Source organism: Acomys minous, assembly GCF_964271855.1.
Source record: "Acomys minous genome assembly, chromosome: 2".
NCBI lineage: Eukaryota > Metazoa > Chordata > Mammalia > Rodentia > Muridae > Acomys > Acomys minous.
In genome coordinates, this window is record NC_140484.1 from 71,516,525 (window position 1) to 71,541,364 (window position 24,840).

A 24,840-nucleotide genomic window follows, 5' to 3' on the forward strand; every position below is an offset into this window, starting at 1 on the left:
GGGCTTTTGTTCAGCTGGTATAGTGAGTGCTTGCCTAAAATCCAAAAAGCTGGAGGTTTACTCCTCAACACTGCATAAACTGGGTGTTGTGCACACACCTGTAAGCCTTAGTCATATACTGAGAATGTTAGCCTGGAATACATGAAACCCTGTCTCAAAAACATGTCACTATACCACGCATGTTCTCATACACCTTTACTCCCAACACTCAGGAGGCAGGCAGAGCTCTGTAAATTCAAACCAACCTGATCTAGTGAGACTATCTCAAGAAACAAATTTTGTATATATATATATATTTCCTTTCTATTATCATTATGTTTTGAGACATAGTTTCACTATGTAGTCCTTGGCTGTCCTGGAATTCACTATGTAAACTGAGTTTACAGTTCAGGCTGGCTTTGAACTCATAGAGATCTACTTGCCTCTGCCTCCTGAGTGCTGGGATTAAAGGTATGTGCCACCATGCTTAGATTTCTAAAATTATTTTAAATATGTGTGTGTGTGTGTGTGTGTGTGTGTGTGTGTGTGCACATGCACGCACGCATGTGACTATGTGCACATGACTGTTGGTACACACAGAGGTAGCATCAGGTCCTCCAGGACTTGAGTTAATAGTTGTGAGCCACCTGATATTGGTGCTGGGAACTAATCTTGCATCACATAGAAGGGCAGAAAATACTTTTAATCACTGAGCTATTTTTCTTTTTTTCAATTTAATTTTTTTGGGTTTTTTTTTTTGTTTGTTTGTTTGAGACAGGGTTTCTCCGTGTAGCCTGGCTGTCCTGGACTCACTTTGTAGACCAGGCTGGCCTCGAACTCAAAGCGATCCGCCTGCCTCTGCCTCCCAAGTGCTGGGATTAAAGGCGGGCGCCACCACACCCGGCTTTTCAATTTAATTTTAAAAATTCTATTATGTGGAAATGTTTGTTTGTTTGTTTGTTGATTTTTTGAGACAGGGTCTCTCTGTGTAGCCTTGGCTGTTCTGGACACACTCTGTAGACCAGGCTGGCCTTGAACTCACAGCGATCCGCCTGCCTCCCAATTGCTGGGATTAAAGCCGTGCGCTACCACGCCCTGCGTATGTGGAAATGTTTTATCTGTATGTATGTCTGTGTACTACCTGTGTGCAGCACACTTAGAGGCCAGAAGAGACTGTTATTTAGATTCTTTGGGACTTGAGTTTCAAATGGTTGTTAGCTGCCATGTGAGTGCTGGGAACTGAACTCAGGTCCTCTAAAAGAGGACCCAGCATTCTTAACCGCTGAGCAATATTTCCAGCCCTCACTCTATTTTCTTTCTAGAAGTATATTGGGGGCTGGTGAGATGGCTTAGCAATTACAGGAACTTGCCCCCAAGCCTAATGACGTAAGTTTGATCTCTAGGCTCATAATGGTGGAAGAAGAAGCAGAGAACAGACTCCTTCTGCAAGCTGTCCTCTGGTGTCCCAAACACATTTAGAAAAAAAGTTTAAGTAGATTGGGACTGGGTCCCTCAATTAGTAAAATGCTTTCCTTGAAACACAAAGTCCTGCCAGGTGTGGGTGAGGCACTCGGGAGGCAGAGGCAGGTGGATCTCTGTGAGTTTGAGGCCAGCCTAGTCTACAAAGTGAGTCCAGGACAGCCAAGGCTACACAGAGAAACCCTGTCTGGAAAGAGAGAGAGAGAGACTGAGAGTGAGTGAGTTCCAGAACAGCCAGGGCTATTATTACATAGAGAAACAATGCCTTGAAACAACAACAACAAAAAGGAAAAGAAACACAAGGACCTGAATTAAATCCCAGAACCCACATAAAATAGCTGGCTAGCAAGGTGGTCAGTGGGTAAAAGGTTTGCCACCAAAACCTAATAACTCCAGTTTATTCCTGACAATCCACATACTGCAGGGAGAGAACTGACTCCCCAAAATTCTCCTCTGACCTCCACTTGGGTACTGTGGCACACTTGAACCTCTACAGAATAAAAGAAATAAATGTGATTTAAAAAAAAAAAAAAGCAGCCTAGTGTGGTGCATATGCCTGTTATCTTAGCACTCAGGGAGGCAGAGGCAAGATCTACATTATTTTAATGTTAGCCTGGTCTACAAAATGAGTCCAGGATAGTGACAGTTACACAGAGAAACCCTGTTTAGGAAAACGAAACAAAAAAGGAGCTGGGGCCAGGTATGCTGGTGCACTCAGGAAGTCCCAGGCCAGCCAAGGCTACATAAAGAAATCCTGTGTCAACCAATAAAAAGCAAAGGGCAATAAAAGAAGACACCTGACCTTGACACTGACCCTCCACATTGACACACACAAGAGATCCTCACTGTAGGTGGAATCCTGGAAGAAGGGACATTGTGAAAACCTAAGGAAGCGCCGGGCATGGTGGCGCCCGCCTTTAATCCCAGCACTCGGGAGGCAGAGGCAGGTGGATTGCTATGAGTTGAGGGCAGCCTGGTCTACAAAGCGAGTCCAGGACAGCCAAGGCTACACAGAGAGACTCTGTCTCAAACAAACAACAACAAGAAAAAAGAAAACCTAAGGAAGTCTGATTAAATATGTGTGGGTGGGTTTTGGCGATGTTTTTGTTTTGTGTTTGTTTTGGTTTTTTTGAGACAGGATTTCTCTGTGTAGCCTCGAACTCACAAAGATCCACCTGCCCATGTCTCCCAGGTTCAATTCCCAGCAACACCTGGTGGTTCACAGCCTTCTATAATGTGATCTGATGCCCTCTTCTGACCTGCAGGTGTGCATGCAGGCAGAGCACTGTATAAATTTAAAAAGAAAAAATAATTACATCTCAAATCTTCATACATTGCTGATGGAAGAAAAAATGGTGGTGGTGGCTGCATTGGAAATCAGTTCAACTCCTACTGTCTGTATCAGATCTGCATTCCCAGGAATATTGAAAATTCTCTCATATAAAACAATACATGCAAAGTAACATTGGTTACTCACAAGTCAAAGGGCAGAAACAATCCAAATGTCCATCCACTGAAGAACAATCATGTGATACAGCCATATTACAGTGGAACGCTATTTGGTAATAAAAAGAAGGTACAGTGTGCGCAAGTCTTGATACCATAATGCCAGTGAATGAAGCCAGTTACAAGACTAGATGGATTATATAAGAATTATATCTGAAGTTGTCATTTGATTTTTTTTTTTTTTTTTCACAGCGATCCACCTGCCTCTGCCTCCCAAGTGCTGGGATTAAAGGTGTGCGCCACCACGCCCGGCCCTGTCATTTGATTTTTAAACAAACAAACAGAAGGTTACTTGGAGACTGGTAGTCTTAGCTGACCTGCAACTTGCTATGTTGACCAGGCTGGCCTTACACTTACCTGCCTGTTCAGTACTTAAATTAAAAACACAAATCACCAGGCTGGAGAGATGGCTCAGAGATTAAGAGCACTGGCTGCTCTTCCAGAGATCCTGAGTTCAATTCCCAGCAACCACATGGTGGCTCACAACCATCTATAATGAGATCTGGTGCCCTCTTCTGGCCTACAGGTGTACATGCAGGCAGAACACTGCATACATGATAAATAGATCTTTTAAAAAACATGTACCACCACACCCGGCTAAAACCCTATTTTCCATCTGTGTGTTCTTTTTTTTTAAATTTTTTATTTTTTTAAGATTTATTTATTTACTTATTATGTATGCAGTAGTCTGTCTGCATGTACACCTGCAGGCAGGGAATCAGATTACTATATAGATGGTTGTGAGCCACCATGTGGTTGCTGGGAATTGAACTCAGGACCTTTGGAAGAGCAGGCGGTGCTCTTAACCACTGAGCCACCTCTCCAGCCCCCATCTGTGTGTTCTTGAGTGTATCCATGTGCACCACATCCATGTATGAGCCTGCAGAGGTCAAAAACAGGTGCTGGATCCCATGGAGCATGGTTATGAGCCACCATGTGAGTGCTGGGAGCTGAACCTGGGTCCTCTGCAAGAACAACAAAGGCTCTTAACTGCTGAGCCATCTCTCCAGCCCCTTAAAATGCCCCTCCTCCACGTATTTTTTGCTAGCCTGGAACTCACTATGTAGCTCAAGATGACACTGAACTCCTGATACTCCTGCGTGCTGGGATAAGAAGCATTCATCATTACATATGTTTTAATGTAAAATTTAGAAAAACATGTATTTGTGTCTGAATGTTGCTTACATGCGTGTTATGTGCATCATGTGCGTGCCTGGTGCTAGGAGAGAGGGCATAAGATTACCTAGAACTGGAATAAAGACTGTTGCGAGCCCCCATGTGAGTGCTATGAACAGAACTTGGGTCCTTTTCAAGAGTATCAAGGACTCTTAACCACTAAGATATGTTTCTAGCCGTCAAAAAGTATTTGGTGACGTTCAGATACTTACAGAGGCTAAAGGCATCTGCTCTCCCTAGGCCCTGGAGATGGGTGGTTGGAAGCTGTCTGACACGAGTGCTCGGAACCAAAACAAATGGACTTTCTGGGAGAGCAGTATGTGCCCTTCTTCAGCTTGCTCTAATAGACCATCATTTTAACACTTGGTACCAGGACTGTCCCAAAACACCTGTTGTGGCATACATACACAGTTGCATTTTTAGTTACAAGCAAGGGTCAAAACAATCTGTGTTTGTGTTGAGGTTCAGTTTTATGTCTAGTTCTGAAGTAACCTTAATCCATTTTTTTTCCCCCTGAGACATGGTTTCTGTAGCTCTGACTGTCCTAGAACTCACTCTATAGCCCAGGCTGGCCTGGAACTCAGGGATCCCCTGCCTCTGCCTCCCGAGTTCTGGGGCTAAAGGGGTGCGCCACCACCACTGGTTTCACATGGTTTTTAACATAGGTTCTGGAAATTGGACTCATGTCCTCACGATTTCACAGTAAACACTTTCCTGAGCTATCTCCTTAGTCCCTTCAAGTTGTAATATATTACATGTATATATATACAATGAACTAAATAGAGTGGTACATGTCTTTAATCCCAGCACTTAAAGGGTAAGGCAGGAGAATTTGGAGTTTAGCATTAGCATGGGCTATACATAGACACAGCCTCTAAAAGCAAACATGGAAAGTGTGTTTAGCTCAGTTATCAAGAGTACCTGTCTATAAAGCACAAATCCCTGAGTATGATACCATAGGCCTGTAAAAGTAGGCATATTGGTGCTACAGGTTCAAGGCCAGCTGGTCTACATGGAGAGTTCCAGGCCAGCAAGAGCTATCTACATAGTGGGAGACTTTGTCACAGGACAGAAAAAAAAAGTTGTTCAAGGCCATCCTTGGTTATATATGTGATTCTACCTTTAAAACAACAGCCTTTGAATGGATTTGATGAGGGCACTCGTTTTTTGTTTTTTTGTTTTTTTAACTTTATTATTTCTTTTTTTTTTCCTTCCCAGATAGGGTTTCTCTGACTCACTTTGTAGACCAGGCTGGCCTCGAACTCACAGAAATTCCCAAAGTCCACTTCCCAACAGCAGTCTCTCTATGGGAACTAACTTTGGCCTAGTTATACTTAAATGCTGGCAGTTCTTTCTGGAGTTGCCCTGAGCATGGTCCAAAGCTTGCAAAGGGAAATCAGTGGGGATGGATGGTGGCTAGGAGGCCAGACAAAGGCAGCATCCCTTCAATCCTTTTCATTCTCAGAACCCACGTGGTCACTCACAGCTGCCCTAACTCCAGTTTCGGAGAATCTAACATCCTCTTCTGGCCTCCTGGAGCACTAGGCACACACAACAAAGAGTGCTTTTTCTTCACACAGTCTGTTTGTTACTTTTATTAATGGAGTGTCAGACGCCAGGTAGGTAGGCTGGCATTTGCTCACCCATGGCCCCTGCTGCTAGTTTAGGATCGGGCACAATGGGTGACGTCAATAGTGGTTTAAAGAAAAAGAAAAAGCAGCTCATACTCAAAATCCAGTGAGGGGAAAAGGGAGGTCCCTGAGTTGGGTGCTAGTGAGAGGTAGAAACAAAGGGGGAGATGGAAGGCAGACACTGGAAGGGACTCCATTTGGGAAACATAAAATCTGGAATTTTGGTTTCTTTAAAAAACTGAAACATCGTGCCGGGTTGGATATACACTGGTAGGTACATTACTAAACCAACTATGTGTCCAAAACCTATAATCCTAGCACTTGGAAGGCCAAGGCAGGATGACAAAGGCTAACCTGGGGTGGGGTACTTAGTGAGGCCGTACTTGAAACATGGAAAAACAAGCTAAGTATAAATTGGAGGTTCAAAACCAGCCATAGGATCAATGCCATTTAAAAAAAAAAAAAAATATATATATATATATATATATATATATATATATATATATATATATATATATATATATGGTTTTGGGTTTTTGTTGTTGCTTTTTTTTTGAGACAGGGTTTCTTTGTGTCCTTGGCTGTCTTGGACTCACTTTGTAGACCAGACTGGCCTGGAATTTACAGAGATCCACCTGCCTCTGCCTCCCAAGTGCTGGGATTAAAGGCCTGGCTTTTCAAAATAATTTAAGCAGTCAGAAGAATAACTGTTGGGGGCGCGGAGGCCTGAGAATAGTTTTCTCTATCAGTGGGTAGTTTTATATACTTTTTTCCTTTTACCATATGGCCTTAGGTTTCCAATTTTCTTCACCTTTGCAGTATACCTTCCCCCAACTTGTTTCTTAGGTACTGAGGATCCTTCCAACCCAGGGCTTTGCATATGCTGGGCAATTCTCTACCAATGAGCTACAGCCCCACCGTATCAGTGTTGCTAAGTAACTGTGCAGCCAGGAGCCAGTCCTTGCTTGTGTCTCATTAAGTATTGGGATCACAGGCATTATTACCATTCCTACATCTTTTTTTTTTTTTTTTAAGTCAAGGTCTCACTAAACTCAAGAGAACTCCTGCCTCTGCCTCCCAAGTGCTGGGATTAAAAGCATGTGCCACCATGCCTGGTTGTTTCCTCAAAACCTACATCCAGAAAAACTTCTATACAGCTAGCTAAATCATCCACTATCAGACTGTTACAGCCAGTACATCAGTAAGAGACTGGACAACAAATAAATCAGCTAGCACTTAGGAATTGTCTCTTATCCCACATTTCTTAGGGCCCACAAAAGATGCTGTTGCCCCTAGACAGCAGGAGGCAACTGTAAAAGAATGATGCTCCATTCACAAAAGGCGGGGTGTTTTTTGGTCATTTGGTGGGTGATGGATGTTTGTTATTTTTTTTAGAAAGCGTTGGTTGCACGTTGTTAATGGTCTTGGTCAGGGAGAAAACAAATTAAAGGTTTAGGTTTTTTTCCTCTTCTTTCACCTAATGTTAAGGGGAGAAGCGATGGAAAGAGGGAGATACAGCAATGACAGGGAAAAAGGGTACAGTCATGTTAGGTACTAGATTAATGACAGAAATGAGCTTTACTTAGCCTCCTGCAGATGTTTTCAAAGTTAATCAGAGAGTAAATAGTTAGAAACCAGCAATGTTTGCTTATTCAGATATACTACAGATGATCTTTTAAAAAACCTGAGATCTAGCTAGGTGTGGTGGCGCACGCCTTTAACCCCAGCACTAGGGCGGTGGAGGCAGGCAGATCTCTGTGAGTTCAAAGCCAGCCTGGTCTACTAATAGCGTTCCAGGACAGCCAGGGCTATTTACACAGAGAAACCCTGTCTCGAACCTCCCCCCCAAAAAAGCAAAAACAAACAAAAAATCAAAGATCTATAGAATATGGTATTTAAAAATGTTTTATTAATAAAAAGCTTAAAAAAAAAAACTGGGAGACATGCCAGTCTTTACCCAAAGATCTGGTTGCAGTCATTATAACTGAAGCATCTTCTGTCTCTATGTTGTGTAAAAATTGTTCTCCATCACCTTTGGTTAATAAAGAGCTGAACAACCTGTGGGCAGCAGGAGAGTTAAAGTACAACTATTGGAGACGTGGCTGGGAAATACAGCAGGCCAGCATAGTCCGGTTAGAATACATGAGTCATCTACCCAGCTATAGTGCTTAAAGCTTATTAATGTAAAAGCTCATTTTTGGGGAGCCAGTATGGGTAGAGAAAAGCCCCTACTTTAATTCTACGTATGTATTTGTTTTTTTTTTTTTGAGGCAGTGTTTCTCTGGGTAGCCTTGACTGCCCTGGACTCATATATTTTTCTCATATACGAGTGCTCTATTTGTGTGTACACCTGGATGTCAGAATAGGGCATCAGATCACATTTATATATGGTGTTTGCCACCATGTGGTTGCTGGGACTTGAACTCAGGACCTCTAGAAGAGCAGTCAGTGCTCTTTTACTGCTGAGCCATTTTCCCAGCCTAAATTTTGGTCTTTTGAGATAGGGTCTCTGTGTAGTCTTTGGCTGCCCTGGACTCACTTTATAGGTCAGGCTGGCTTTTAACTCAAGAGATCTACTTGCCTCTGCTTCCCAGAGTGCTGGGGTTACAGGCATGGGCCACACCTGGCTTATTCTACATCCATTAGGAAAAAAAAAAAGATTTTAATGTATACAAATGTTTTCCCTGCAGGCACTGATGTGTATACCATGTACATACCTGGTGCTTGAATGTATCAGAAGAGGGCAATGCATCCTCTAGCACTGAAGTCACAGGTGGCTACTAACCCCATGGAGATGCTGGGAATCAAGCTCAAGCGCGCTGCAGGACTACAAGTGCAGGACATTGCCGAACCAGCTCTCTTCAGCCCAATTTTTTTTTTTTTTTGGAGACATTGTTTCTCTGTGTAGCCTTGACTGTCCTAGACTCACTTTGTAGATCAGGCTGCCCTCGAACTCACAGCGATCCGCCTGCCTCTGCCTCCTGAGCGCTGGGATTAAAGGCGTGCGCCACCACGCCCGGCCTTCAGCCCAAATTTTTACTGCATTTTGTTTAAGTATTTATTTAGTTTTTGTTTTCTTTTTTTTGTTTTTAAGACAGGGTTTCTCTGTGTAACAGCCCTTGACTATCCTGGACTTACTTTGTAGACCAGGCTGGCCTTGTTTAAGTATTTAATTTTAAAAGATTATGTAGATGAGTGTTTTGCTTGCATGGAGATGTCTGTACCACATACACACTCTCAGAGGCCAGGGGGGGGGTAATGGACCCCCCCCCCCCCCCCGAACTAGCTTTATGTATAGCTGTGAGACACTGTGGGTGCTCGCGGCTGAATCCAGTTCCCTTAATAAAAAAAAAACAGCAAATATTTTGTTTGGTTGGTTTCAGAGAGTTTTACTATGTCATGCTGGCTGGCCCAAAATTATCCATGTAGACTAGGCTTGCCTGATTAAAGGCATACATCACCACCCTGTCCTGCAGCCAAGTGCTCTTAACTGAACCATCTCTCAAGTCCCACACAGCTGGTTATCTTTATTTTTATTTTAAGATAGGGTCTTACATTTGTAGCTCTCGAGTTCACTTTGGAAACCAGGCTGGACTCAATTCAAAAGAGATCACCTGCCTCTGCCTAACGCTGAGTGCTGGAATTAAAGGCATGCACCACCAAACCCAACCAGACACCTGGCTTTTCTTTCTCCCGAGTGCTGGGATTAAAGGTGTGTGCCACCATGCCCGGCAACACCTGGCTTTTCAAATAATAGTTTTCTTTTCTTTCTTTTTTTTTTTTCAAGACAGGGTCTCTCTGTAGCCTTGGCTGTCCTGGACTCACTTTGTAGACCAGGCTGGCCTCGAACTCACAGTGATCCTCCCGCCTCTGCCTCCTGAGTGCTCGGATTAAAGGCGTGCGCCACCACACCCGGCTACCAAATAATGGTTTTCTGAGTTGGGATTAAGAGGTACTTTTCCTCTGCACTTTGTGTTCATGTGTTTGTTTTGTAGTGACAATGTTGCTTTGGAAAAAAAGATGTATCTGTGAAATTGTGCAACTTTCCTAACATATACGCACAGATAAACACAAAGAGGAAACACACCAAATAACTGATAGTGGCTACCCTTGAGGATGGTTTACTGTCTTTCTGCATTGTTTGAAACTAATGTATTTGAAAAACTCATCAACACCCATTATTAACCAACTCACCCATCCAGAAGTGACAGAGCTCCCCAGGTAGAAGGGACATGGCCAGTATTGTCCTCATTCTGGGACCCAGTCCCACCCACACCAGACAACTCACACAGACTGAAAGAGGAGCCAGGGGGTAGGGGGTGTCTCATTGTAACACTCATTTTTATATAAATATTCGCAAGTCATGTTACAGAATAAGCCCCACTGGGGAAAAAGTCAAAGTTACGGTTCTGTTAAACTGAGCCCTGCCTTCTAGTTGGGGCCCCAGCCTGGAGGTGCCTGCTGCTTTGGGAAGGCTGGGGCTACTGCTGGGAGGCTGCCGGAGAAGCTGCCTGTGTTGCCCACCCCTGAACCAACCCCCTTCTTTGGTGTGTGTTTCATGGTGACCTTCTCTGGCCACCCCTCTCTCCCTTAGTTTGGGACAGGGTTCTGCGGAACAGGGCCCAGAGTCCTGGGGGCACTTGGAAATGGGACAGTGGTAGGGACTTAGCCACTAGAAGTGGAATCTGAGGCTTGAAGGCTGAGCCTTTTAGAGTTGTGGGCCAAACAGAATAGAAACAAGTCCAGAGAGACCCAGGCTGACAGCCCTTCCCTCCAGCCTAGATTCTAGGTCCCTTTCCCTGTTGGTCTGCCTCTTGCTGGACCCCACATACCCAGGGATAAGCCCTGGGTTCCTGCCTGTTCCCTCCAGGCTCTTCCCCTGGGACACCCTCCCCTACAGAGAGGCCAGAAGCTAGGAACACAGCACCAGTCTGAGGATTTAATTAACCAGGAAGGGGATTATTGGGAGGGCACCCCTGTAAAAATGTACAAAAGGTCTGGGGGATTAGTGGAAGGGGTGATAAATATGTACATGGAACCCCTTTTCCTTTAGTTCATCCTTCCTCAGCCCTAGGAGGGCATGAGAACTTGGGTGGTAGGTGAAAGGGAGGGGGGCACTTTGGCCTCTGGCTTAGTGAGCCCTTGGGGAGGCAGGCCAAGGGCCTAGAGGCCCTTAGAGGGGGCATTGGTGCACCTTAGGTCATGAGCCATAACCTCTAAAATGACCCCCTCATGCACACACACGCATGCGCGAGCGTACACACACACTCGCATGCGCCCACACACGCACGCGCACACACTCTGTCACTCACTCACTCGCTCGCTCTCACACTTCTCTCTAGAGGCCTGTGACCTCTGTCCTCCCAGTGACCCCACAGTCCATGAGATACTTGACCTTGCGGGGGTTGGGAATTCTACTCCCGGGTCCATGACTTCAGAGATGGCCATGAGATTGTGACCTTTGCCTTCCAACCCTGGCTTAAAAACTTCAGCCCTAGGACTTTGTCACAAGGTATGGGGAGAGGGGGTGGAGCTTTGCCCCTGCCCCTCACCTCTCCTCACCTGTCAGCCCGGGCTGGGCCAGGGGCTCTAGGTGGGGAACTGGGCCGGGGGGCGGGCACAAGAGGTGGTGGTGCTCCCAAAAGGGCTCCTGGTGGGGTCTTGCTGAGAAGGTGAGGGGTTCCTGGAGTTGCAGTAGGTGGTGGTGGAGGAGCCAAACGGCTATATAGCAGGGGATGAGCAGGGTCTAGACTATAGAGGCGGGCGGCAGCCATGGCCCCTGGTCCAGTCAACTCCTCACCTGCCTCATAGAAGCGTGGTGGCCTGGCCAGGCGTGGGGGCCCTGCCAACCAGGTTGGCTCTGGGAAGCCTGCACAGCGCTCTGGCAGACTAGGGCCAAGGAAGGGGGGTGGCCGGGGCCTCTCCAAAAGCAAGTGAAGGCCCTGAGGCCCAGTGGTTGCGGCAGCAGCAGCAGCGGCGGCAGCGGCAGCGGCAGCAGCTGCAGCGGCGGCAGCAGCAGCCTCTTCTTTCCTCTCTTCCTTTACCCGCACAGACTCTTTGGCTGGCCGGGCTCCTTCCTCGCCAGCCCTGGCCTTAGGAGTAGCAGGAGAAACTCGCAGCTGGGGCCGTGAGAAAGGGAGGTCCCTGGTGGGGTAGGGGTGGGCAGGCACAAGGGGACAGAATGAAGAAATTCCAGAAGCTGACAGCACCGGAGTAGGTAGGGTGGCAGTTGCGTAGAGGACATACCTGTCCTTCTCCTCCTTGGTGACAGATGGCTCCCTTCGCTCCACAGATCGCTCCTTGTCTGAGCCTGGTGTTCGGGCAGTTTCAGGGGGTCGGACCCAAGCAGGAAAGGCAAGAGGACTGCGGTGCAGGCGGCCCCATGGGTCTGGTGGGGAGGCAAAGGCTGGTGGGGCTCCTGGGCTTTCTTTCTGGGCAAAGACGGCGCTGGAGTCTGAGTAGAAGGTAAAGTAGAAAGTGACAGGGGCCAGGACGGGGAATATGCAGAGACAGCCTCACAGGCCCAGCTTGAGCATATAATTCCATTATTACAGCTTCCATCCCTCATTTCCCACTGTACCCAGCACTCACTGAATGTGGGGCTGCCCAGGCCTCCAAAGGCCCCGTTGGAGAGAGCAGCCAATGAGGCAAAGCTTGTAGGCCGCCCAAAGGGATCTGTGGAAGGAAAGGGGATTGGTCAGAGCAGGCCCAAAAGAGTGGTGGGGAAGAGGCAAGTTAGTAACTGGGTTGGGGCCCTTAGTGGCTTAATTTTTTGTTACTTGTTCTTTGAAACAGGGTCTCACTACATAGATCTGGCTAGCTTGGAATCACAGAGATCTACCTGACTCCACCTCCCTAAATTTTGGGAATAAAGGCATTTATAATCAGTCCTTAGTGACTTAGCTTTAATAGCTATGTATTGGGCATTTCTTGGGCCAGGCCAGGCATTACACAGTGTTTTGTAGCCTCTTTACAATCTCTTTGAGTGAAAGAAAAAAACAATTCCTGCTTTCAAATGATAGATCAGGCTCAGAGAGATAAAGGACTTGCCAAAAGTCATCTACCTGTTAAGTGGAACCACCAGTCTGGGGCCTCTCTGATTTTAAAAGTCAAATTCTTATCTACTTCCACTCGACACCCGACACCTCTCCAGCAGCTCTCAATTCTGCAGCAAACTACTAGCCTGAAGACTTCTAGAGCTAACTAGCCTACCCCTCTATGGGAACCTCACAGTCTTTCTAGCCAGAAACACCTTTAAGGGGGTTCAACTATATATATATCCCCCCCCAACACGCACACTCATAAATCTCCCCAGGAAAATTTCAAGTCCCCTCCACCAATGGTCATGCTCTCCCTTGGGCCTACACAGCTTTTCTTCTCCACTCTCTCCTGGGTGACACACGTCCTCGGGGTTGCACTGGCAGAGTGGGAACCATCCTGCCCTCCCATACTTACTCCACAGAGGAGGAAATTAGCCAGCCCAGAGTAGGGAGAGTGACTTGACTAAGGCCACAAAGCAAAGAGAATCCTATTACCCAACTTGAGTTGCCTCTTTGGTCTGGTTTCCATCTCTATCTGTATGTTAAGAACAGGCCACAGGAAGCCTAAAATTCTCTTGGCTCTTACCAATGTGAGTGCTGGGGCTCAGGAAGGGTCCATGGGCCCCAGGAGCTGTTGTGAAAGGATTGGCTGCAGCATGGACGGCTCCTGGGGCAGAGAAGCGGGAGATTCTGATGAGGATGAGTGAGAGCAAGGTGGACACTGGGCTATAGGCTGTGGGAGGGCTGGCCAGACTCACCAGTCGCAGTGAAGAGGGACGCTGGGTGGGAGAGCTCCTGCCCAGGGGCCAGGGCCCCATAGGGCCCCGGAAGGCAGGGCAGGAGGTCATTCCGAAAGTCAAGCTTGTGGGAATCACCCTGCACGGGACATAGTGAAGAGGGGCAGTGAAGAGCTAGACGTGGCCTAGATCCCCCTGCGCCACCTTTTCTTTCTTTGTTTTTGTTTTTTGAGATTGTGTTAGCCTTGGCTGGCCTCAAACAGCAATTTGCCTGCCTCTGCCTCCTGAGTGCTGGGATTAAAGGCAGGGGCCACCATGCCCGGTCTCCGGCCCCTTTTCTATCCAGTTATTTTTAGGTTGTCCCTTGTGTTAGACTCCTACCCCTAGCTTCCCTCTAAGGGTTGGCTGGCACCAAACGAGACTTCTGTGCTTTCCACTACCTCTTTTAGCATGTTTTCTAACCATCCCAGTACCCAGGCAGAGAACTCAGGTGCTAAAGAACTGCTCACCAGTGATGAGTAGGAGAAAAGGCTTCTTGTTAAAATTTTTCTGAGCTTTGTGGAAGGTCACTGCTCAGGGTTCAGACAAGCCCTGACTCTCAGACCCACTCTCCCAAGCCCTCCAGCCCCAGTACCTTCATCTTTTCCTGGTGTCTCAGGATCATGTAAGCCACACGAACGTGCATGGCACACCACTTTCCTGGTTTCTGTCGCCCCAGGATGACCAAAGGGAAAGGGAAGGAAAAATATTCACTCATCATCCATTCTAGGCTTGGCCCTGGGCCCAGCCTTGCCGTACAGCATCCTCAATCATCATCCCTACAACTGAGGAATGACCAGCTTAATCTTAAAGCCTAAGGAAACTGAGGCTCAGAGAGATAAACTGTTTTGCCCAAGGTCCCATGGCCAGGTATATCTAAGCCCAGGTTGTGACTTAAAAGCCCTGTACTCTCTATTGTTTTACATCTGGCTGCCTTCACATCTTGAACTTAATTTTTTTCCCAAGCAGGATCCCACCCACCTCAGCCAGACACCCTGAAACCAGCCCCCAGCCTCATGCAGCCTGAGATCCTCACCAAACTCACCCTCAAAGGTGGCCGGAAATGATCAGGGATCTGGGGGTGGTAAAGGAGAGATTGGAGGCGATTCAGACCTGTTCACTGACCTGAGTGTCACATCACTACAGTACCCTTCCCGCAACTTCCCTGAGACTACAGCTTCCTCAACCGTTCATGGCAGTGTCAGAATTCCTTTCCCATTTCTTCTCCCATTCTAGGAATGGCTCCTTCTGCATCATGTTTCTGAGGCAGATTGGAGGGAGGTGCACTGTCGGGGTGGTTATGTAGGACAGTTTCTCTACCAGAGAAGCAGTCTGCCCTGTAACAGCTTCCTATGTGGAAACACTTAGGGGAGAGGACTTTAGTCTGCCCTTCAGGAAACATGTTCCACACTTTATTCACATTATTCTCAGAGCCCTGGGGACTGAGACGTGTGGGAAGCCAGGGAAAGACTTTGGTCAGTTTATAAAGGTTAAGTTTATCTTTTCATTGTTTTATGGACAAGGCTTCCTGGTATGATGTCACTTGGGGAAAAAAATTCAGTGACTTACATTTAAAAACCCCTTATAAAAAGTCAGCCTTGCTAGGAAGGTAGCTCAGTAGTAGATGCACGTTGTGAAGCCCTAGGTTTGATGTCCAGTAACACCAAGCAAAGAAAACTAAAGTACAAAAGTACTGCCCCACTAATTACTTTATATACAATGTCATCAACCTTCTACTGCTCATGTCTGGAAAGACCTGTTATACAAAAGCTCTCTCCTTAGACACCTGAGGGTGGATTGCAGGAAGAGCCAGGAACTCACTCTCCTCTAGTCAACTTTGCTTTCCCCTCAACATACCTTCCAACTCCCCCAGGACCTGACCTACCCCCCCTCACCTGTGTCCCCTTCTGGGGGAGCCCGCTCAGCACTGGCCCCAGTCGTGGTGGCAGCTCAGGGTTCGTGTTCTGGGAAAGGGGAGTGTAGGGGTCAGACAGGAGAGCCAGTGACAAGTTAAAAAGGGGTCAAGAACTAAGCTGGGTGATGGGCCAGGAGAGGGCGCATGGCTTTGCAACAACCTGGGTCCAGAAGGGAGGGCAGGAGGCTAGACAGTTTTGGGGAATGGGAAGATGGTATATCGGTCCAGGATGTTTGTAAGGGATGGGAAGTGGTAGATGTCTGCATTAGGAGCTCACCTTGGGCTGGAAGGCCCCCTGAAGGGAGCCAAAGGAGACAGCTGGCGGGAGACCCGGAGGGAGCCCGGGCACTGCGGGAGGGAAGGCCATGTACGGCTGCGGAGAGAAGGGCACTAGTCCAGGTAGGGAGTGGAGGTGTAGCCCAGGTCTGGTCTACCCACTAGTTCTTTGGCCTCCACCCTAATACCCGCAAGGCACTTCCCCAAGCTCAGGGCTCTTGCTTTTGGAGCTGAAGGACTGGACCCCACTGATACATCCATTCCCACACATCACACACCCTCACACACACTCACATTATGTCGGAAAAGGCCTTCCATCTTCCCTGGGTATTTCTCAAACTAGGGAAGAGAAGGGAAGAGTCAGCTGCCAGCCAGGGACCAGGGTCTTCCTTCCCTGTAGGAGACGCCCTCCCTTAGGCCTCTGAGCCTTTTTAGCAGCCAAGGAGGAGCTCACCATGTGGCCGTGGGGAGGCAGCAGGCCCGGGGGGTAGGGGGTGAAGTGCTGGTGGGTGTGCTGGTGGGTGTGCTGGTGCTGGTGGTTGTGCTGGTGGAACTGGAAGGCCAGGGGCCGGGCCGAGCCTCCTGCCCCCACCACCTCAGGGCCACCCTGGGCATTCAGGTAGCGAGAGTTCAGGTCCTGGCCGATCAGGTCCTGCTCTGTGGGAGGGGAGGGGAAGAAGGCTTTAATATCTGGCGCCACCAAGTCAGCCTCCTTGGGCCCAGGTGACTGGCCTTCCCTTTAGCATTGAGCCACTCCCTCCACAGGCTCTTGGTCCCTGCCAAAGCCAACTGAGCCCATCCTTGGGGCCATGGCCCCCCACCACTCCACCCTGCCAGGACCCCAAACTCACCAGAAAGGGCGTTAGCGGCTGAGGCCCCAGGGTGCCCTGGCACCTGCAGCAGAGGTGGGGGCGGGGGCAGGGTGGGGCCAGGGGAGACCAAGGAAGGGTGGTGGGGTGGTGGTGGTGGGCGCAACCCATGGGGAGGAAAGCTGTGGGTGGACAGAGGCAGGGGCAGTGAGGGCGTCGGGGGCCGGTGGGTGAGCTGCGCGGACGAGGAGGAGGCAGATGAGGAGGAGGAAGACGAAGAGGATGATGAGGGGGGAGGCTGAGCCACGGGAGGGGCCGGGGCCTTGGGGGGCGGCCGTGAAGAGCTGGGGAGAGAAGTGGGGAGATGAGTGAGGGGGTGGGAGGTGCTAGCTCTAAAAGGAGGTGGGTCAGAAGCCTGGGTGACACTGTGGCCTTGGTTCTCCAACATGGGAGATGGCAGAACTTGGCCCCCAGGGACTCCTTGCTGAGAACGCAGTCTCCCACACCCAGCAACCCCTTCTCCTCTTTAGATCTGGTTTTCACAAAGATGCCTCTGTCATCTCTTGCCATATGACTCTCCTTTTCCTAACTCAATCACAGCACAAAACAGAACATCCATTTTGATAATTACAATGAGCCACCAGAGTTACCACTGATAGTGGAAGCAGTTCCACACTATCCTGTCCCGTGACTCAGGCAGCCTGAAGTCTATGCCCATCTTGCCACGAACACCTGGTGACCTTGAGCAAGTCACTGCCCCTCTCTGAGCCTTAGTTTTCTCAATAATAACAATGATGATGATGACAAACAACAATGAGGAATCCTAACAGTAGTGTCATTAACTTTTAACCCTTTAATGAGTACTTACTGTAGACCAACAGCTGGCATCTGCTCTATGAGCCAATGCAAGTCTCCAACATGTGGTGTCACCTTCCCCAGGATACTGTAGCCACATACAACCATGTGTACGCTAACAATCCCTTTTCTATAACATAACTCACTTTTTTGTCTCATCCTAAGCAGTAACATGTGAAATTAAAAAGCTGAAGTAGTACTATATTTTCCTAAAGTAGCTACTTTTGACTATTTTGGAGTTTACCAAGACAAGGCCTGAACTCACTCCACATCCCGCTAATGATGAGTGTGCACACTTTGGGAAACACTGCACTCACTCAGAATCAATCCTCAAAACAACTTTAAGAAAGAAGTACTATTATTACTTCATCTCATAAGAAAGAGGAAATTAAGGTTCAAAGAGGTCAAGTGACCTGTCAAAAATCAGACAGACAGAAAGTGGCAGTACAAGAATTTGAATCCAGGTCTGACTGACACCAAAGTCAGCACTGTTAATTGTCACAGAAAACGTCAGTACTTCCCAAAGTATGTTTCTAAGAACATTATCTGTAGCAGATGTGCCTTACACCAAGCTCTCACCAGCATACACAGCTGTGAAAAGGCACAGACCGCACTGCCCGATACAGCAATGTATGGAGGGCTCAGGTAAGTCCTGAAGTAATCTCTTAAAATTTATTCTACACAGTGTCATTCCCAATTTCCAATCTCAGAACGTCTTCCAAGTCACACTCTTTCCATGTCCCCATTACACAGTGTACCCTTCCAGATCAGACCAGACCCCTGTACACTCACCTGCCAGTGCTGAGGTCCAGGCTGCTGCCATAGGGAGAAGTTCGGAGGCCGAAGGGTGAGACTCGAAGCTGCAGCTGGGGCTGGGGTGGGGGTGGCAGACTGGGAGTAGCTGGTAAGGGTGTAGGGGATGAGACAGGAGGCCGAGGGGCTGGTGGAGGTGGTGGTTCCTTTGGGGGGAAAGGCACTAGCAGCGGGTCGGGCCCCGGGGGCTGCTCTTGGCTCCGCTCCAGGCCCGACACTTTAGGGACCACAGACAGTTTTGCTTCACAGTTCCCATTGAAGGTGCCATGAGGACCCGAGGCTGTGAGGGCGGGATGGTAGATGTGCTTAGCAGAGGCTCATGCTCACCCATGTCCCTTTCATGCTTCCAGTCCAGCCCTTAGGACCAACCTTTGCTGGTTGAGACAGTAAAGGAAGGGTCCAGGTCATCATCGGAGACCTGGGAGAGAAAGGCAGGGAAAGGTTATGTTATTAATCCTTTGGAGTCTGCTATGAACCCATGGTGGTGGCAAGTCTATTTCATCAGCCTAGCTATGGTCTATTAGAATGTGGGCTTCAGGGGACTTAAGGAAGTAGAGCTACTGAAGCCAAAATTCTGCTATGCTAGGGATGACAGCATATTAAAGCAAAAATGTCAGCTCACTGCGGGAGGGCTACAGACATCGCTAGGTGATTGCTGCTACAGAGGACCCAAGTTAGATTCCCAATGCCCATGCCATCCCAATTCACAACTGCATGCAGCTCTAGTTCCAGGAGACATCACTGCCTCTGGCCTCTGCAGGCACCTGTACTCACATGTACATATACACATGTACACATATACATAATTAAGAAGTAATAATCTTTTTTCTTGTTTTGAGACAGGGTCTCACTATGTAGCCTTGGCTGGTCTTGAACTCAAGTGATCTCTGTCTGCCTTTGCCTCCTGAGTGCTGGGATTAAAGGTGTACCTCATCATGTCTGATCCTAATAAAATAATCTTTAAAAAACAAACAAACAGGGCTGGAGAGATGGCTCAGAGGCTAAGAGCACTGGCTGCTCTTCCAAAGGTCCTGAGTTCAATTCGCAGCAACCACATGGTGGCTCACAACCATCTGTAATGAGATCTGGGTGCCCTCTGTACATGCAGAAAGAACACTGTATACATAACAAATAAATAAATCTTAAAAAACAAACAAACAAACCAAAGGGCCAGGTGTGGTGGTACACGCCTTTAATCCCAGCACTTGGGAGGCAGAGGCAGGTGGATCACTGTGAGTTTGAGGCCAGCCTGGCCTACAATTCGAGTCCAGGATAGGTAAGGCTACACAGAGAAACCCTGTCTCAAAAAGAAAAAAAAAAAAAAAACCAGACAAGTGCTGGTGCAAAACACTTTCTGGCCTGCATACCTGTATGGTTTGTAAATACTAACAAACAAACAAAATAAAACAAAAATAATAAAACAAAACCTTTAAATTGGTGATATTATCAGAGCTGGAAAGTCCTTGTTAAAACACAGACTTGAGGGCCATCTGACAATGGTCCTCATTCTCATGTGACAACAATTAATTAGAACTAGATAGTGACCGCCACCCCCCTCTAAGGTGGACCATCCCTCTAAGGTAGACCACTACTCTCTGGCTTACTACAGTCTTTTTCTAAAAACTGTGAGGTGGCGGGGAAAAGTCAGACATCAGAGTATATAAATGTAGTAAATTAATCATGGGAGTAAAGGGTAGAACATTACCTGAAAAGGCACAGTATTTTTCAACAATCACTAATAAGAACCTGAAATAGACCTTTCCAGGATGAGTATCTGCACTGATAACCATGGTCTTGTGTCCTCACTGCAAGACTCTAATTATACAAAAAACACTGACGGTCACAGCAAAGACCATTCAGTTCCAGACTCACTTTGGACTGTAGAAGGCTAGTGGAGGTTTCAGAGGTTCTGAGAAGGATGCTAGACCAATAAGTGAACTTTCAACTCTCTGGCTACTTAGCCATGTCCATCATTAAAACAATGGGTAGGGGGGTGGGGGTATATGTCTGCAGAGACAGATCAGCAGTTCAGGGCCCTGGCTGCTCTTCCAGAAGATCCAGGTTCAACTCCTACCACCCACATGGAGGCTCACAACTGTCTGTAACCCCAGTTCCAGGGGATCTGATATCCTTTTCTGGCTTTCTCAGGCACTGTACACAGGTGATACACAAACATACATGCAGGGAGACAAAACACCCATACACAAACTAAGTTGAAGCACAAAAACCAAACCAACCAATCAAACAAACGAAACCCCAAATTAAACCAAACCAACCAACAGACAAAAAAACTAAGGCTAGCAAGATAGCTCATCAGGTAAAAGCGCTGGCTGTGAGCCTGGAGACACAGCTCCACCCCCAGAGCCTAAGTAGGGGAAGGGGAGAACTGACTCCTGAATTGCCCTCTGACACATGGACACTGTGGCCTCACTCCCCCCTCCCCTTCCTCCTCAAAACTTAATCCTGGTTCGATATAACCCATGTTCCCACTTAGGGGAAGGATGTCTGTTGCTTGTGGAAGTTCATTACACTGCAGGCCACTTAAACATCCGTAACAGTGCCCACCCAGCAAGTCCTAGCCCCACTCACCCTCTCATCCAGATCACTTTCTGCGTCACACTGAGAAGGAAAGAGAGAGATATCAGGAGAGAGAAGAGGACAGGGACCCAACGGGGAAGGGAAGGGCCGCTGTAGGTAGGGACACTTACTATATATCCGGCTTCCACAGAGTGACGGGAGAAGGCCTGAGAGAGACCAGAGTCCAGAGGTAAAGACGGATGACTGATGACCAGGCAACTGTTCACAGCCACAACTCCCAGCAAGGCAGTCAAGGACTCTCACAAATCCACTCTGAATCAATTTTTCTAGCTGTTCTCTGAGCACGCCCCACCCCCATTCCCAAGGATCTGACTATTTTCTTAATACACCAGGCTCCCATATCTTACATTTTGTTCAAAACAACTTTTCTTCATTTCTTTCCTCAGCGAGCTTCTACTTTGGGGCCCAAGACTTTCTAGGGGGCTTTCCCTAACCACAACCCTCTGCCCATCCCCCAGACAGAATGAGTGGCTTCCTCATGTCGGTTTCTACAGCCCTTTGCCTAGATCTCTCCCAGATCACTGCCTTGTACAGCTGCTCAAACTGGTCTAGGTGTTTGCTTGTTGACCGTTTCTTTCCCCCTAGGCTACCACCAGCTAGAGGGAAGGGCAGAAACATCTAATTTAGTTATAATTCAGCTAAGTGTCTTTATCATGTCTCTGAAATTATCAACATGCCTGTAGTATACATAGCACAGCAAAAGCAACTGTAGTCAGATCCTTTTCACTTCTGGACTAAAGAGGGGGGTGCTGTCCGGTTTGGTCTGCCTTCCTCTTTGCTCCTACAAGCTGGGATTACTGTTTAGGATTGGCAGCTGCAACGCTCATATACGAATGATACTCTGACTGGGAATTTTGAAGGATTGGGATCTGGGGCAAGCTCACCTCTTTCCTTCTTCGCTTATTGGGCCATTTGCGGGGCCTATCCCCAGGGGGCCGGCCAGGCTCACGGTCTGAGCTGTCCCCTGGCTCCCCAGTGGCCCCACTGGAGCCCCCCCTTTTCCGTTTCCCAGAATGCTTCAGCCGATGTTCCAGTCGCTCTGGGGGCTGAAGAGATGCATCCTTCTGTAGAAGAGGAGGTGGAACTGAAATAGTTGGAGAAAAGCTCCCCAACTCTCTAAGGGTGACCAAGCTACTCAAATGCCTCTCAGGCAGGGTAACCTAGGTAGTCCCCAGAGACTGGCGCTACCTCCTCCCACCCCAGGGTGGGGCAGAAGCCGGGCCAGAGGAGCCGGTTGCTCTGGTTTGGGGTGTCACCACTGCCCCCTCAATCCCATCCTCTCTAAGGGCTGTATCCTCCTCTGCCCTGCTGACCCTCCACCCAAAGACCCCCAAATCTCATTAGGACACACCTGCAAGGCCTCAAGGCTGGCAAAGCTAGCGATGGCAAAGCCATCGATCAAGTCTTCCTCCTCCTCTTCCTCCTCTTCAGGCTCCTCCTCGGCTTCCCCGTCTTCTGCGCCCCCCTCTTCCTCCTCCTCCTCCTCCTCTCCGCGGCTGCCCGAGCCGGCAGGCCGCTTCCGAGCTCGCGGTCTCGGGGGTCGAGGCCTGGGTCGGGGCCGCCGCCGTCTCAGGCCTCCAGGCCGCTCTCCAGAAGAAGCTGACGACCAGGGACGGGCGGGCGGCGGCGGCGACGACGAGGATGAAGAGCCGCGCGGGGCGGCCAACAAGGCCCGGGGCGCGTCACCGCCTGGACCTCGGCGGCGTCGCTGCTCCCGGTCTCGGTCTCGCCGTGAGCAGCGTCTTCGCCGCCGCTCCCCCTCAGCTGCCCAGCCCGGGCCTGGGGCCGCGGCCGTCTCCATGGTGACGGCCCTCAGCGCCGCATCCGGAGGCGGCGGGGCCCGAAGCGGCCTGTCCACAGGCCCCGGCTCGCGAGCGCGGCGCTGGCGGCTTGCACAGGGACGGGAGAGCTCCGGCTTCCTCTTTAAAACAGGATCCGCTGGCCCCTGGCTTGCCCCAAGGCCAAGGCCCAGAGAGCCGGCGCCGCCCCCGGGGCGACAAGCCTGAAGCCCCCCCACACACACCCGTAAGGCTGGCGGGGCCGCGACGACGAAAACTGGGCGGCCGTCCCTTTAAGGCGAGGCCCCAAATTGTCCAGCCCCCGGCCCCTTTAAGACGACTCCACCGTGGCCGGCTGGTCTAGTGCGGCGGCGGCCCCGTGCCAGGGGTCGAGGCAAGTCTCCCGGAGGAAGAGGAAGGGCCACCCCTTTAAAAGGGGCGGAAAGCGCGACCTCCCCTTTAAAAGTATCTTAAGTCCTCCGGCTCAAAGTGGCCACCCCTTTAAAGAGTACAGAGGCCTTCAAGCCCCAGGCCGCTTCCTTTAAGAGACCGCAGCTAAGTTTCTAGTTCGCCACCAGCTGCCACGTCCCCTTTAAGATGAATTTAATGAACTTCTCGCGTGGGAAAGGAGGTAGGAAAACTCCACTTGCCCCAATTCTTCCAACAGTTGTTTGTCAGCGTCGGCCGGTTTCCCCTTTAAGGCTGGCGTTAAAGTCGGTCGAGCTCGGGGCCCACCCCTTTAAGGAGATTTAAAGAGGTCTACGCCTCCCCCGAGCCTTGAAAGGTGGGAGAGGGGCGGAGCCTGCCGTCCAAAGTCCCGGATGTGAGGCAACGGTGACGGATAGCGCTTCTCTCTGTCCTCCGACATAAAAGACTCTTCCTCCTTTCCTCCGTTCCTGGCTGACTCGCGTCTAGAAGGATCCGGAAAGGCCGCTGGGGAGCGAGGAACTCTACCGCATCCTCCTGTCGGTCGCCTTTGGAGTCTTCGGCCTCTTCTCCACCAGAACTTCCCTGCCCCTCCTCCCTCTTTGCCTCTTCCTCCTCAGCCAACGCCTCCTTCCTTTCTCCGCCTCCCCGCACTCTCCGCCTCCTTCCCCCTCCCTCCGTGGCTCGGGCGTTTATAGGTTGGCAAGTGTACGTCAGCGCAGAGGGCGGGGCCAAGGTCGCGGGAGTGCCGGATGTAACGCCCTCAAATCCGGGATTGGGTCGTCAGATTAGCCCCGCCCTCCCCAGGTCTTGTGACTCGACTGGTCCGAAAGAGGTGTTTGGAGCCTCAGGCCACCGCCTCTTCCTGCTCTCCGTTTATTGGCCCCGTGCTGACGGCGACGGGGCGAGGCAGTGCCCGGGGCGGGCGGGGAGCCGGCCTGGGTGCGCTCCTCTGATGGGTAGGGTCTTCTGCCTTTCGGCCTGTTGGCACTTGGCGCAGGTGCATGGCGCTAGCACCCTCTGCCCGTCGGTGGGCGGATCGCTCCCCCGCAGCGTCGCAACACACCGGGGCACGCTTCTCGAGGGCCAGCGGTGGCGCGGTGACCGTGCCCTGTTCCCGCAGGGTTCGAGCGGTGGCCTTCCCTTCCAGTGGACAACAGTAATAAACTCCTTGCACTCGGGTGCGGAGTCCTCTCTCTCATTAATTCACTTGGTAGTAAGTTCCGAGGAAAATATCTGCTATTGGACCCATTTTACTAAGGGGATATGAACAGCCAGGATTCTAGCTCGAGGGAGGGCCCTCGAGTTTTTCACTTTATGCCACTCTGATCTCTTGATTTTTGTTTAAGGATCATTGTTGTGTGTGCATGATTTATGTGGGGGTGTGAGAGTCATGACATGCATGCTGAAAGCAGAGGACAAATCTTACGGAGTCAACATTTTCGTGGGTGCCGGGGATCGATTCTGGTTCTGAGCTAATGTGCCAAGTGCCTTTTACCAGCTGAGCGGTCTCACTAGTTCTGGCTGTCACCTTAACATGGACATTTCATTGACAAACTCACCTTGTTTTCTTGTCTATAAAACAGTGATAAGTTCCCTAATAGGGCTTGTACCGGTCCAGTATCTATGATTGATTGTCTTAGGTCGATGGTTGTACAGCATTTGGGAGGAATTCAGGACCATCTTGATCAAGGCCTTAGTTTATTCCAAAGCCTTTTGATTTCATTAATGTAAATGAGGTGTATTAGTGGCATTTTTGTTTGTTTGTGTTTCTTCCATAAAT

At 49.3% G+C, this 24,840-nt stretch overlaps 1 protein-coding gene and 1 long non-coding RNA gene across 3 annotated transcripts; one reads left to right on the forward strand and one right to left on the reverse strand.

Moving 5' to 3' along the window:
- Positions 1-10,093: 10,093 nt before the first annotated feature.
- FBRS (fibrosin) lies at positions 10,094-23,551 on the reverse strand. Of its 2 annotated transcripts, none has more exons than XM_084772764.1 (18): positions 22,205-23,551; positions 21,738-21,917; positions 20,964-20,999; positions 20,845-20,874; positions 18,625-18,673; positions 18,235-18,535; positions 16,630-16,931; positions 16,233-16,435; positions 16,073-16,117; positions 15,780-15,875; positions 15,483-15,551; positions 14,633-14,662; positions 14,183-14,254; positions 13,570-13,687; positions 13,398-13,478; positions 12,363-12,446; positions 12,018-12,159; positions 10,094-11,915 (listed from the first exon to the last, which is right to left on the reverse strand). In XM_084772764.1, exons 1-18 carry the CDS (start codon positions 22,652-22,654, stop codon positions 11,330-11,332), a joined length of 2,874 nt encoding a protein of 957 aa, XP_084628890.1. In that variant the 5' UTR covers positions 22,655-23,551; the 3' UTR covers positions 10,094-11,329. The 2 variants fall into 2 exon arrangements, with proteins under 2 accessions (XP_084628890.1, XP_084628889.1); XM_084772763.1 differs by having other exon boundaries at positions 12,018-12,225.
- On the forward strand, positions 23,124-24,238 carry LOC311592429. The gene is made up of 2 exons (XR_014777405.1): positions 23,124-23,262; positions 23,547-24,238. It is a non-coding gene; the product is annotated as an uncharacterized lncRNA (long non-coding RNA).
- The last annotated feature ends 602 nt before the right edge of the window (positions 24,239-24,840 follow it).

Bases quoted from the DNA above. Each gene is read 5' to 3' on its own strand.
- FBRS (XM_084772763.1), bottom strand. From the start codon at position 22,654: ATGGAGACGGCCGCGGCCCCAGGCCCGGGCTGGGCAGCTGAGGGGGAG. The intron at 16,932-18,234 runs GTGAGTGTACAG...TTCTCTCCCCAG, and splicing joins CTGGACCTCAGCACTGGCAG to CTCTTCACGGCCGCCCCCCA. The intron at 13,479-13,569 runs GTGAGTCTGGCC...TCTCTGCCCCAG, and splicing joins GTCCCTCTTCACTGCGACTG to GAGCCGTCCATGCTGCAGCC.